The sequence below is a fragment of the Polypterus senegalus genome, chromosome 4 (genome assembly GCF_016835505.1).
Source record: "Polypterus senegalus isolate Bchr_013 chromosome 4, ASM1683550v1, whole genome shotgun sequence".
NCBI classification, from domain to species: Eukaryota; Metazoa; Chordata; class Cladistia; order Polypteriformes; family Polypteridae; genus Polypterus; species Polypterus senegalus.
Window position 1 is genome coordinate 99,376,135 of NC_053157.1, and position 14,789 is coordinate 99,390,923.

Sequence of the window (14,789 nt, forward strand, 5' to 3'; positions counted from 1 at the left end):
TGTTCTCGTCTAGATTGTTCTAATTCTAATTCTAATTCTAATAATCACCAAATGTATTCACCCAGACATAGACTTCTTTGTTTCTCATCAAGAGGACATAATGTAAGACATATCCTGAGCATTACTGATATTACACCTAATCGTCTACAGGCTCCACCACTGATTTCTCTACATGCCGAAAACACATTTGATTATATGAATTGGAAGTTCCTTTGGGAAGTTTTCTACCAGATGGGTTTTCGCACATGTCATATTAATACAATTATAATGCTCTAATCATCGCTCCTGTTTAATTTGTCCCTTGACCCTCTAGCAGGGGTCCCAACTCAGACTTCATTTCTCCCATCATTGTACATGATACCCATATCAAAATCTCTCTCTATGCTAATGACATCTTGCTATTTCAAAGCCCGGAGTATAAAATTAACTGGATTAAGTCCACTCTTTTTCTGCTCAAACCTTCCAACTTTGACTCTTGCTGTTAAATCACTATCCCATGTGCAAACTCTATCAAGTTTCTAGAGATAAATAGCTATTCTTTTTTACATAGCCTTGCTACAAAAAATTACCAGAGTGGCTGGACCAGGCCAACGGGACACCCATATAACACCTGGTTGCGGCAGATAAGAGGGATATTTCCAGACAGTGGGACTGGACCATGTGTCTGCCTGGGGGATTGCCAACCAGAATGAACAGCAGTTTCATCATGTGGTGGGAGCGAAAATGCGCTGTACCAGTGAATGCTCCCCAACCTGACCTGACCTGTGGTCAGAGGCGTTGGCTGGGAGTTTATTCATTTATTTTAAAATTATTTTAAAAAAGTATGTGATGTTTTTTGTATTTGCATATTTGCAAATTGAAATAACAAAAAATGTACATTTCCATCAGATCTAAAGGAGTGACGCAGTTAAAAAGACATCTTCATTCAACCAAATTGGCAACAGAGCAGGGCACCAATTGATGAAACTGGCTTTAGGTTTTTTTTCCCCCATTTAATTTGTTCTCTTGATGTTGCATGCTGCATTTTGCACCCTTCAACACTGTCTTACATAAATCCTTAAAAAATAAAAGAAGTAACACCACTGCCTGTGAAGGACTGAAATAGACATCCATTTATGACTGTGAGCGAGACTAATCTTGCATCTCTCTGAAATTAAACATACCATAAACTAACTGCAAAGTAAGAAATCTGCAAGCTCAAGACAGTTATCCTATGAAATTTTATAAAAGATTTTCAGTTCAGTTTGTGCCATTCCACTGCCCGTTAAACATGGAATTGATGGACTGCAGCTGGGCGAGGAAGGAGGAATTGTGTAATGGCTAACCCATTGTTGTGTCCTTGTATGGGAGTGGTGGTGGTTAATGGGTTTAAAGTAACAGCACAAATACAGTGGTGTGAAAACTATTTGCCCCCTTCCTGATTTCTTATTCTTTTGCATGTTTGTCACACAAAATGTTTCTGATCATCAAACACATTTAACCATTAGTCAAATATAACACAAGTAAACATAAAATGCAGTTTTTAAATGATGGTTTTTATTATTTAGGGAGAAAAAATCCAAACCTACATGGCCCTGTGTGAAAAAGTAATTGCCCCCTGAACCTAATAACTGGTTGGGCCACCCTTAGCAGCAATAACTGCAATCAAGCGTTTGCGATAACATGCAATGAGTCTTTGACAGCGCTCTGGAGGAATTTTGGCCCACTCAGCTTTATTTGAGGGTTTTCTAGCATGAACCGCCTTTTTAAGGTTATGCCATAGCATCTCAATTGGATTCAGGTCAGGACTTTGACTAGGCCACTCCAAAGTCTTCATTTTGTTTTTCTTCAGCCATTCAGAGGTGGATTTGTTGGTGTGTTTTGGGTCATTGTCCTGTTGCAGTACCCAAGATCGCTTCAGCTTGAGTTTACGAACAGATGGCCGGACATTCTCCTTCAGGATTTTTTGGTAGACAGTAGAATTCATGGTTCAATCTATCACAGCAAGCCTTCCAGGTCCTGAAGCAGCAAAACAACCCCAGACCATCACACTACCACCACCATATTTTACTGTTGGTATGATGTTCTTTTTCTGAAATACTGTGTTCCTTTTACGCCAGATGTAACGGGACATTTGCCTTCCAAAAAGTTCAACTTTTGTCTCATCAGTCCACAAGGTATTTTCCCAAAAGTCTTGGCAATCACTGAGATGTTTCTTAGCAAAATTGAGACGAGCCCTAATGTTCTTTTTGCTTAACAGTGGTTTGCGTCTTGGAAATCTGCCATGCAGGCCGTTTTGCCCAGTCTCTTTCTTATGGTGGAGTCGTGAACACTGACCTTAATTGAGGCAAGTGAGGCCTGCAGTTCTTTAGACGTTGCCCAGGGGTCTTTTGTGACCTCTCGGATGAGTCGTCTCTGCGCTCTTGGGGTAAATTTGGTCGGCCGGCCACTCCTGGGAAGGTTCACCACTGTTCCATGTTTTTGCCATTTGTGGATAATGGCTCTCACTGTGGTTCGCTGGAGTCCCAAAGCTTTAGAAATGGCTTTATAACCTTTACCAGACTGATAGATCTCAATTACTTCTGTTCTCATTTGGTTCTGAATTTCTTTGGATCTTGGCATGATGTCTAGCTTTTGAGGTGCTTTTGGTCTACTTCTCTGTGTCAGGCAGCTCCTATTTAAGTGATTTCTTGATTGAAACAGGTGTGGCAGTAATCAGGCCTGGGGGTGGCTACAGAAATTGAACTCAGGTGTGATACACCACAGTTAGGTTATTTTTTAACAAGGGGGCAATTATTTTTCACACAGGGCCATGTAGGTTTGGATTTTTTTTCCTCCCTAAATAATAAAAACCATCATTTAAAAACTGCATTTTCTGTTTACTTGTGTTATATTTGACTAATGGTTAAATGTGTTTGATGATCAGAAATATTTTGCGTGACAAACATGCAAAAGAATAAGAAATCAGGAAGGGGGCAAATAGTTTTTCACACCACTGTAGACTCCGGCAGCAACATTTCCATTGTAAATCACCGATACATGCTACCTCAACAATGGCTTAAAGGGTCAACCAGTCTAACCTGCATACACCGGGAAGCTCCGTGGTATGGGTCCACCACTTGTGTCATCAGTTACAAGGGCAATATTTGGAAAATGCAAATGGTGGACCTTCAAAACCCACCATTTCCTGTGATACTAGGAAGAGATTGGTCTAACAGTAAAAGCAGTTGCAAAACCCTCACTCCCAAAGAAATTTTGGGCCTGGTAATGGACAGGAAAGCACCATCCCAAACTGTCTCCACGACGTGTAATCTGCTGGTATTAAGGAATCACGTGGGGATTCAATGTGATGGGGTAGAATCTAGTATGTTATCTTCCAGCGACCACTCATCTCGGACCGAAACTCAGCCCATTGAGGTCACCACTGATTCTTGAAGTTCACTGACTTTCCAGTTTAGACAAGTGCCTGCCTCCTTTAAACAGAAGCAGTGGAGTAATGTCACCCTGAAATTTGCTAGAAATTCAGTAGTCTCCATAGATGGTCAACACACTAACCTTCCCATGCCTAATGGACTTCACTTTGTCAATAATAAGGATTTATCATATAGAGTAGCTGAACATGAGGGTGAGGTCACTGCTGTTAGTACCACAGACCCTCTGGCAGCAGATCTGTGAACTAGCTCACACCCACTTCCTGGGTACCCATTTGAAAGCCAACAAAACCGTTGTTTCTGTAGTTCCTACCCAAAATGTCAGTTACAACAGATTCCTAGAAGGAACCATGCTCCTTTTATTTCCATTTCTCTTATTGACATCCCTTTTTAATGTAACGGATTTAATATTGTAAGACCCCCTCAGCCCGAGGACATAAATGTATACTGGTCCTCGTGGATTACGCTACAGGTACAGCTTTTCCCAAGGCTGTCCCTTTACAGACAGTTAATTCAAACAATATTGCAAGGGAACTGGTAGGGGTGTTCCCACGGGTAGGCATCCCTAAATAAATCTTAACAGAACAAGAGACTTCTTTACCTCAAATACATTCAGGGAAGTTGTCAAGTTACTCAGAGTTAAGAATTTAAAGACCGCAGTATATCATTCTCAAACTGATGGTCTCGTGGAGCCATTCAATCAGACCCTCAAACAAATGGTATGTAAAGTGGTCAACACAGATGGAAGCAACTGGGATTAGTTACTTCCCTCAGTCCTTTTCGCTTATTGGGAGGTTCCTCCAGCCTCCACAGGGTTTTCCCCCTTTTGAATTGTTATACAGATGTCAACCCTGGGGAATATTCGATACCTTAAAAGAAGGTTGGGAAGAAGAGGCCCTTCCAACCACTAATATTTTGGAATATATTGCCCGATTACCCGTTAGATAGGCAAAAATTCGGCCTATCCTCAAAGAAAATATGGAGACAGCACAAACAACACAGGCCTGGTGTTATAACCAGGTGACATCCCTTCAGGAATTATGCCCTGGTGACCGCGTCATGGTCCTAGTACCAACCTCGCACTCAAAATTGGTGGCCCATTGGCAAGGCCTTACAAAATTAAGGAGCGAAAAGCTTGGTCAACTATTTAGTTAAAGAACCAAATCGGCCTCCCACTGAGCGGATTTATCAAGTTAATTTGTTGAAACCGTGGAGGGACAGGGATGTTGACCCTGTCCTCTCTCAGCCCTGCTCTATTATGCTCATAAATTATCACTTAACTTCGGCCCCAATTTGACTTCAATCAGTAATCCTGTCAGTTATGGATTTCGTGAGTGAACGACCTGGCCGGACCTCGTTGACTTCGCATGATATCATCACTGAACCTGGAGTGATCATCAGGGGACGCCCCTACTGCCTCCCAGAAAAGTAAAAAGCAGAAGTGGAACTAGGTATGATTGAGAAAAGCCACAGTCCCCAGTCCAACCCAACAGACTTCCTTGGTAAGCCAGACAGGAGTTGGAGGTTATACAATGTCTTCCGTCAGCTTAATCAAGTATCCCAATTCAATACTTATCCTACGCCATGCGTGGACGGCCTCCTCAAAAGGCTGGGGGGTGCAAAATATTTGACCATATGTGACATGACCAAAGGGTATTGGCAAATTCCTTTAATGGAATCCACAAAGTCCAAGACCGCATTTAGTACTTCTAATGGACACTGGCAATATTGTGTCCATTTGGATTGCACAGGGCACCAGCCACCTTCCAGCGTCTGGTAGATAAAAGTCCTAGAGCCCCACAATTCCTTTAGTGCTGCCTACGTTGATAACACTGTAATTTATTCCAGCACATGGAAGCAAAACATAGAGCAGGTTCAAGCTATGCTTCAAACACTTGGTGAAGCCGGCCTCCGGATCAATCCCAAGAAATGTTTCGTCGGATTTAACAAGGCCAAATATTTAGGTTGAAGCCATCCTGAGTTGGCCCCATCAGAGAACCAAGTGGCAGATCCAAGCCACTTCTTGGTTCAGCAGGGTACTACTGCTGGTTCATTTCCAGTTTCTCTGAGAGAGCAGTGCCCTTGACAAATATGACAAAGAAGAGGGCTCTCAATGTGGTGGTAGGGGATGAAAAGGCAGACTTTGTATTATGTGACCTAAAGCAGTCTCTGACCTCTGCACCTGTATTAATTTCTCCTGATTTGTCTTTACCTTTCATTCTCCAGGCTGATGCTTCGGACACAGGTCTTGGTGCTGTGCTGAGCCAAAGCATCGATAGTGTCAAGCACCTCATGATAATTATAATAGTAATAATTCTTTGGATTTATATAGCGCTTTTCTCACAACTCAAAGCTCAGCAATTGCAGGTTAAGGGCCTTGCTCAGTGCCCAACAGAACAATGTCCCTTTTGGCATTTACTGGATTCGAACAGGCAACCTTCCGATTACCAGTGCAGATCCCTAGCCTCAGAGCCACCACTCCACCCATAATGATGTTCCTGGGCTGGAAACTAGTGGATCGGGAAACCAGATATGCGGCATTGGAATGGGAGGCCTTGGCAATCAAATGGCCGATTACACAGCTGAGGTATTACTTCTTGGGCTGAGAGTTCACCCTTGTTACTGACCATGCTCCTTTGCAGTGGACTGAAATACATAAGGAGTCGAACCCAAGTGTCATACTGTAGGTTTTTGGATTTTCAGCCTTACAGGTTTTCAGTCGTTTATCCCCAAGGCTCTCTCCAGGCCAATGCCAATGCTCCTTCTCGGGTTCACAACCTCATGGTTCGGGCCGCCTGACTCAATGGTTCTGGCTGAGAGGAGGGCCATGTCACACACGTGTTTCGGAGACAGTTTACGGGCTCAAATAGATGCTGTTACCCATTGAAACAGAGACTGGCACTGCCCTCTAACTTTTTTTCCTCTCTCCTTGAAGAATGCACACAATTCAATTAATTCCAGTTCCAACCCTCCCTCAATGCCTTTCACTCATGACATCACTTCCTGCAACCTACCAGATATACCGCCTCCACGTGTCTTTTTATCAGTTCTGTTTTGAACTCTGTCTGTGAAGACATCATTTCCTTAGCTTGTGCTAAATTATATGGGGGTTCCCCCCAAACCTTTGATGGTGTCTGTGTCCTTATTTTACACTGCTAATACATTTACAAAATAAAATAAATTCATCCCATTTAAAATAACATAAAATAAATTAGAATGTATTCAATTATAAAATACTAAGCAGGGCATATTCAAAACAAAAACACTTTCAAACTAAAATGTAAAAGAAACAGTGGGGGACAAGGAAGAAAAAGTAAAATAAAATAGCTGTATCTGAAACAGTGTCGTGCAATACCAGTGGAACCTCAGTTGTCGAACAAAGTTTCTAAACCTTGAAAACTGGAACCATTTTCCCATTATAATTAATTTAAAATGGATTATTCTATTCCCAAACCTAAGATGATTGCTTGTTTCAACCTTTATAACAGTACTTAATGCATACAATTATATACAAAACCAATGGAAATGCATTATATCTTACACAAAATGAACAAACACAATAAAGAGATAAAATGTACCTGAAAATGTAACTTTACTTTACCTGTAGAGTTGATGACATACTGTACATAGAAGGTGGTGAGGAAGGGGAAGGTGAAGTCCCCTTCCATAAAAACAAGTGTCCTTCTGGGGCTTTTTTTCTGTCTCTCTTTTATCTCTTGACATCACACAACTCTGCTAGAAACTCACTGGCCCTGTGTCTCACTAAAGACCTGTCCAACGAGATTTGTTTTAGCCTGCATTTTAAAATGCTTCTGAAGTGACATAGCATTGTCACTGAAAAGGTTTAAGATGTGGCATGCTACAGCTTTGTCAGGGTGATATCTCTCCACAAAACTTTGCACCTCACCCCACTTAGCACACATTTCATTAATCAAAGAACTAGGAATCCTCCCTTCCTTCCTCTGAAAACATTTCCCCCGCCACCTTCTTTTGCTGCTCTTTCTGAAGGTGTTCCAGTTCTTCCGTGGTGAACTTATTCCTGTGGCCCTTCCCTAACTCCTCCACATCAGCACCGTCAACTTCATAGCACATGCTTTTGTCAAGAGACACAACGTCATCAACAGCAGCAACAAACTCCACCTCAAAGCTCTCAATGTCTCTGTTTGTTACAAGGTCTGGCCACAATTTCCTCAAGGACAAGTCCATGATCCTGAATTCTCTGAGTGTGAAGCCATTGATTGTGTATGTACCACTGAGAGAATATGATGAAAAGTTACAGTAGTTGTCTGTTATGTGCAGGGCTAATAGTAAGGCTTGGGTAACCAGGCAATTTTTTAATTGAATGAATCCTGGAAGTCTTTGCCCCCCAAGTGTAAGAAAATACCTTAAAAAAAAAATTGCCAATAAAATGCCTTCTTGTAATGGATAGTGCTCCTGCTCACTCTCCACGCTTGGAGGACGATATGGTGGAGGAGTTTGATTTTAGGACGGTAAAGTTCCTACTCCCTAACACAACTACTCCAATCCTGCTCTTGGACCAACAGCTCATTTCAAACCTTAAAAAATTCTATGGAACCATTGTCTTTCAAAGCAACCGTAAAACTGATTTAAATGATTAGCCAGACTGGGATCAGAAGAACTGTTTGATGTTTGTTTCTGGTAGTTAGTGACCTATTGAAGGTCTGTCATTTGCAGATAAGTTGTCTCTGAAACTTATCCAAGTACTTTATTTTCACACCTTTGACCCCTTTCTCCAAGATACATTTGGCTTTCCTGTATTCCTCATGATTGCCAGATGTGAAAGCAAACTCTTTGTCCTGGCACACTCATCTGAGCTCTAGGGTGAGCCAACACAACTGTTTTTGTTGGAATGCAAACATTTTCACAAAAACTAATATATGATGTTACCGCATCAGTGTATTTGTGTATGTTGGAGGTGGCAGTTTTGAAGGTACTTCAGTCTATACAAGCAAAGCAGTCCTGAATCTTCAGTTTCTAACTGTTCTTTTTATTGACTTTACAGATTTCAGCTTTTGTTTGTAAGCAGGAATATGGTGTATCAATGAATAGTGAGAATTACCAAAGGGAGCACGGGAGAAGGCATGATCAGCATCCTTAATAACTGCATAGCAGTGATCTAAAATATTTTCACCTCTGGTACGGAATTTTATTTGCTGTTGATATTTATAAAGGATCTGAGTAAAACTGACATGGTTAAAATAACCCAAAAATAATGATTTGAAAGTCCGGATTGTCTTTTCCAATCTCAGTAATTACATCAGTGTGTCACCACTGCTCTTCTTGAGCATTAACATGAGGGAAAATTTAAACACCGGCTAGAATTACTGAGGAAAACTTGGGTGACAAATAAAACGGCTTACAGTTTATAATAACCAATTCTATGTCAGAAAACCAAGATTTACAAAGAACTGTCATATTGTTACACCAACCTTGAGTAATGTTAAAACACACTTCTCCACCCTTTGTATTGTTGCAATGTCTGGTAAGGCAGTCTGCTTGGTACAGCGTAAAGTCAGTTAAGTTCAATGCAGAGTCAGGAATAGAGTTCTGCAGCCACGTTTCAGTAAAGCACAGAGCAATTAAAAAATAAGTCAGTTTTAGTAAATATTAATAGCTAGAGTCGTTAAATTTATTTGCCAGCAAGTGCACATAAGACAGACATATTCAAGGCAGTGAACAACAGGCTGCTTGCTGCTTGTACTGATCGACACATTTACAAAACAACCCGTATTAAAACAAAAGACACTGACTGAGATGTGAAGGGATTTAAGGTGGGGTGGGATTACATTTTTTCGTAGGCTTCAGGGATTATAATGTTAAATAAAAAGCAGATCTCATAAAATGGACATCCTAAGTATATAGTTTATGTTTTACACTATATTGTTGATGTGTTTAAACGCTCAGTATATGCTAAATGAAGAATGAATAAAGTATTAAACTGAGCCTCATGAAAGAAATAACTAAATAATATAAAAAATGGAAATTAAGCCCTTGGTTAACATGTTGAATGTGTGAAAGTGGGTGACTTTCCTAAAATATTTAGGGAAGCTTATACTAAAAGGAATGTAGCATTTATTGCATTTTGAAATGGAAAGTGTACATTTTAACAACCCAGGAACAGTCATAATAAGGCGGGTAGCAATATAGATTCAACTCTGCTAATCAATCATTAGTCTTGCCTTCGGCAATGCATGTTAATTGATTAAATAATTTGGCAAAGCTCCTATTTTATTTACCCAGGCTTTCTCTGTTGTAGGAGGTAGTTCTCTAGCCGTAAAACTATCAAGGTAACTAAATCACACTTATTTTAAGAAATTGTATTGGAATAATACAATTTATTGATAAAGACAAGGATTAAAGAGATATAATAACTTCATACATATGTTGACATAAGATAGGACACATACAGACTGCACAGACAAATATATACTGTAACATAGAAAGGCTGGCTGTTTACTGATTATTTAGAGTTCTGATTTATCTTGGCACAGATAAATAGTTGTATGATACCAAATCCAAGTTGGTAGATACCTAATGTGTGAATTTGTTGCTGTTGTTGCTCCAGGTTCTAATGGAGGATTCTTCTTGTGCTGGAGTGTACTCTTAAGGACTCTTTTCTACATGGTCCTTTGTTTGTGGTGTGCAGTGCTTTCCTCAGTTATGCAATTTACAGGGAAAAGCATTACTCTTTCTGGCACAAGAGTTTAAATGCTGAAATTAGTGTTTAGCTTGACAAACTGGATTTCAGCTCTAGGGTTCACAAAGAGAAGTGCTTGTCAGCTTCAGCTCCCCAATGAAACACAACACTTTTTGGTTTCAGAGGTTTTCAGTCATTTTGGAGAGTATGGGCAGAGCTCCCATGCAAGTATAATCAGAGATCCATTGAGTAAGGCACAGAGTGTCCCAATAGAATCTTCAGGATGGTGCAAAAAGTTTCAAGGGAAGGTTAACCTCTCCTGATTGGATAAAAGTTGCTTACACTTATGAAATCAGGGTCTCCTCATAGATAAGTTCTTTTGTCCATCAAAGTTGTTGCTCCTTCAATTATATGCCTCTGTTCTTGCTTGCAAAAAAATTTGCATCTTTCAAGGAGCCTCTGGAAATATTTCAGATCAGCTTTGATTTACACCTTTGTTATCAGATGAAGCCCAGGCAGATCCTGGTATACGTTGAAGTTCAGTCACTTAGTTTGGAATGTAACTGAGAAGACAACAGCTGGTTGTCTGCTAAATCTGCTGCCTGAGCAGACCTGGTGTGCCACTAAAGGCTATCAGAATGGGTAATGCCCATTATCTTTCTAATCTTTCCAAAAATTTGAATATAGCATTTATCTGTGTTATTGCAATGGAACTCTTCATATTTATTGTTTGGACAGATGTGTTGTTTAAAACAAGGTTTATCTTGTTTATGCTTCTCAACTGACATTCTGGAAAGGTTTCTAGAGATCAGTTAGAGAAAAGCCAAGCAAAAGGACACCTTTTTTTGGCTAACTTATTGTCATTTTACTTGGCTTTTCTCTACATTCATAATGGCTAACACAGTACAACACCCTAGCACAGTGGAACCTCGGTTCACGACCATAATTCATTCCAAAACTCTGGTCGTAAACCAATTTGGTCATGACCCGAAGCAATTTCCCCCATAGGATTGTATGTAAATACAATTAATCCGTTCCAGACCATACGAACTGTATGTAAATATATATTTGTTTTAGTTTTTAGGCACAAATATAGTTAATTATACCATAGAATGCACAGTAAAGCATAGTAAACTAAATGTAAAAACATTGAATAACACTGAGAAAACCTTGAACAACAGAGAAAACGAACACTGCAATAGTTTGCACTATAGTGCTAAGAACCGCTCGCTAAAAACACTTTTTTTAATGAGTTTTAAGCACAGGGAAAAAATGAACATTTGAAAAATTCGTAATTTAATAAACCACCAAGAAAAGTAACATTGCAACAATGCACGCTACAAACCGATCGCTGTAAACAGAAATGAAAACAAAAAAAAAACCCAGTGCATTCTCTACCTTATGCGTCCAGCTCTCTCTCGTGTGTGTGCGTGTGTGTGTGTGCGTGTGTCTCTCTCTCGTGTGTGTGTGTGTCTCTCTCTCTCTCACGCCTGTGTGTGTGTGTGTCTCTCTCTCGCTCGCCTTTGTGTGTGCGTGTGTGTGTGTGTCTTTCTCTCTCTCGCGCACGCTCGCTGCACAGGAAATGCACAGGGAAAGACTGAACACTTACAAACCGAAAGGGAAACTGGCTTTTTGTTTGTTAACTGATTTGTACGTGAACCAAGGTTCCGCTGTACTATAGAGATCAGTTAAAAAGCTTTGTAGGGGTTCATTTGGATTTATACTGCTTATTACATTAGATAAGTAAAAAAAAAAAATTAATCAAGATGTCTAGAATCGGCGGCAATGGGGAGGCATACTGTACAATTTGTTCTAACAAATTTAATCAATTGTTTCCAAAACATGGTTCATAGCTATACCTTTTATGGAAATGGAATATGAAAAAATATATTGTGCTTTCAGCAGACTGACTGGGAAGTCATTGCATTTTTTCTAGTTCAGCACCAGGGCAAAACAACAGTGCAGTAATTAGTCCTGTATGGATATAAACTTCACCACATAAAACCATAAAAATCATTAACTGTAAAATATGCAAACACTGCAAGGTGCCACAATAATTAAGAGACTTTAGCAATGGAAAACCAAGCTCTCTCGTTCCATGTGTACCACTAAAATCTTTCTAAGAGAGCTAAAGACTTCAAATTAAAAATACCACAGGAAAGCTTTCCTGGAAAAGCTGAAGTGAATGAATAAAATCAACATATTTGCAGAGCTATAATTTGTTAAACATGTATTTTGCAACATATGAGATCTACACATACTTTGTTCATCTACAAAGATGGCAAAAACTTTTACTGAAGTACATACTTTAAATTGTTAGGACTTGAATGAATTCCAGGAAACTAAATATTTATAGTTATCAATAAAGAAGAGAGACATAAAATATCTGAAACTTGCAGCTAGCTAGTGAACCCTGTGTGATTTTGTACAATATGTTTGTAAGTTGACTGTAAAAAAAAAAAAACAGCCACTTTCATCTAGCATGATTCTTAGAATTACAGTACATAATGATACAAGAGTTAAAGAGGTTCAGTTCTTACCCCCAGCACTACTCCCAAATGTTTCCAAGCCAAGCAAAGAATTGAATGATGAAAACCAAACAAAACAGAGACACCTGTATTTACTATATATAATAAAATAGAAATTAAAAATTATAAACTCACCTCATTATATATCTACCCAATGCAAAGGATGCGGCAAATCCAGTATAAACAAAAAAAGCAATTAGGATGGCTAAAATAAAAGAAAAAAAAATTACGTGGTCACAATTTTTTTTTATTTTCATAAGAACATTTTTCCTTTGCTGTCTGTGTGTGTTTTACATGGTGCCTTTAAACTTAATTAATGGCTTCTCATCTAATGAAATTAATTAATTCTACAAGAAAAACTGAATGCTTCTTTACTTAAAAAAATTTGTTACATTTGCTGAATAATACATGTACACTAAAATGTTGCAAGTTATGTTCTCTCTTACATCATGACTACATTTGCCTTGTCTTTGTTTCACAAAATACAAAGTTCAGTTTAACAAACTTCAATAAGCAACAGACATTTAGAACACAGTGGCAGACTTGGAATTCATATTCATTAAATATGCTTGAAGAAAAAAAAGAAACAGAAATGGTCATTTCCTCTACAACCTTATATGTGGAAATGAGACCAATGCTGCAACAGAAACAGTATTTATTTAGTCAAAATTAACTTTACATGTATGTTATGCAAAACATGCTATCAGGACTCATATTGATTATCTATTCATTCATCCATCTTTGATTAAACTTAATCCAACTGAGGGTCACAGAGGCCCAGAGCCTATCCTTTCATTATCAGATGAAAGGCAAGAACCAACCATGGATAGGGCGCCAGGGTTGCTGTGCAAATTTAGAGTTGTCCTAATAACTTAAGCTGCAAGTGCTATGAAAATAGAACTACATTGAGAAAAGCCCACATAAAACGCAAAGAGACAATCTTCTTGAATGTAAAAGAAGCAGTGCTAAATGTTGTACCACCTTCCAAACCTTGTTTGTGTACTCTATAAAAAGATAAATGTTACTATATCTAGAAAGTGTCTAACTACTTTTGAAAATAATAAAGTTCACTCCATTTAAAATCACTACTTAAACTGTGAATAGCTTATTTTGTCATTAGTTACTAAAGAAGACACTATTTTAAAATTCTTCTCAGATATACTCATAGGTTAAGACTTGCAATTACCAATTATTTTTTTTCAAATTTATTTTTTTATAGTATGTCATCTTTTGACCAACACAAACTGATAGCTCTATGTAGATTTGCACAACTGTGCATGGTTTAAAAAATGCAATTCCTAACTAATTAAGAATTATGACTGCAGAATCTGAAACACGAATGCTTCAGACCAGTGGTTATCAGCCTTTATTCCTGCAAGGTCTCCTGGTAAACCACGTGAATATGTGGGGGTCCCGCAACACAGGCCATGGTATTTAACCTCTTGCTGCAGTTTTGACAAGGGTGCTTAATTTGAACTTAAATTCACTTTTAAAGCTTAATACAAAATTTAGAAGCAATTTCAAAAAGACCATGTGTGTTTTCATTTAATAATTATATTGCTGCCTGAATTTCTCAAATTAAAACATAAAACGAATTGGCACTTTTGGAAGATACATAATATGCCAAGATTCAGAATTTGTTACTGCAGATATTTTTGATAATGACAAAAGATGCTCATTACTCAAGTCAGCTTAAGCATTACATAATCATTTTTGTGCATAAATAAAAAAAGGTTTTTCTGAAAATAAAAAGTTACATTTAAAGTGCATAATTAATCATTGCAGTCATTTTGTTCATAACTTAATTATGTGATTATCCTTTAGATGTAGCACTGAAACATTTCAAACAGCAATAGCAACTGTGGAGACTGGCCCGGACACAGACAGGCAGAAACATTCATGTCACCCACAAACATGTTTATTTACACTATATACAAAAGTCAAGTGCACCACAAAACCCCACAAGGACACCAAAGTCCTGGCCACACAATGCCTTTCTTCCTCTTCAGGCCGCCTCCTTGCCTCTTCTAGCAAGCTCAGTCCACACCGCTGCCGACTTTCACCCCGAATGAAGGGGGGCAGCCCCTTTTATCCACACCTGGATGTGCTCCAGGTGCTTCCCGGAAACCTCCCACCAACATGCCCCTGTTTGGCAGAAGTGCCGGCTGTATCCCCGGAAGCACTCCGGGTGTC

At 39.1% G+C, this 14,789-nt stretch overlaps 1 protein-coding gene across 2 annotated transcripts in view; it reads right to left on the minus strand.

Moving 5' to 3' along the window:
* Positions 1 to 14,789, minus strand: part of hgsnat (heparan-alpha-glucosaminide N-acetyltransferase) — a 376,297-nt gene that overhangs the window by 230,664 nt on the left and 130,844 nt on the right. For both annotated transcript variants that reach the window (XM_039751089.1, XM_039751090.1), the window contains exon 5: positions 12,732 to 12,801. In XM_039751089.1, the coding sequence (XP_039607023.1) occupies positions 12,732 to 12,801 (70 nt within the window). The remainder of the gene's footprint in view (positions 1 to 12,731; positions 12,802 to 14,789) is intronic.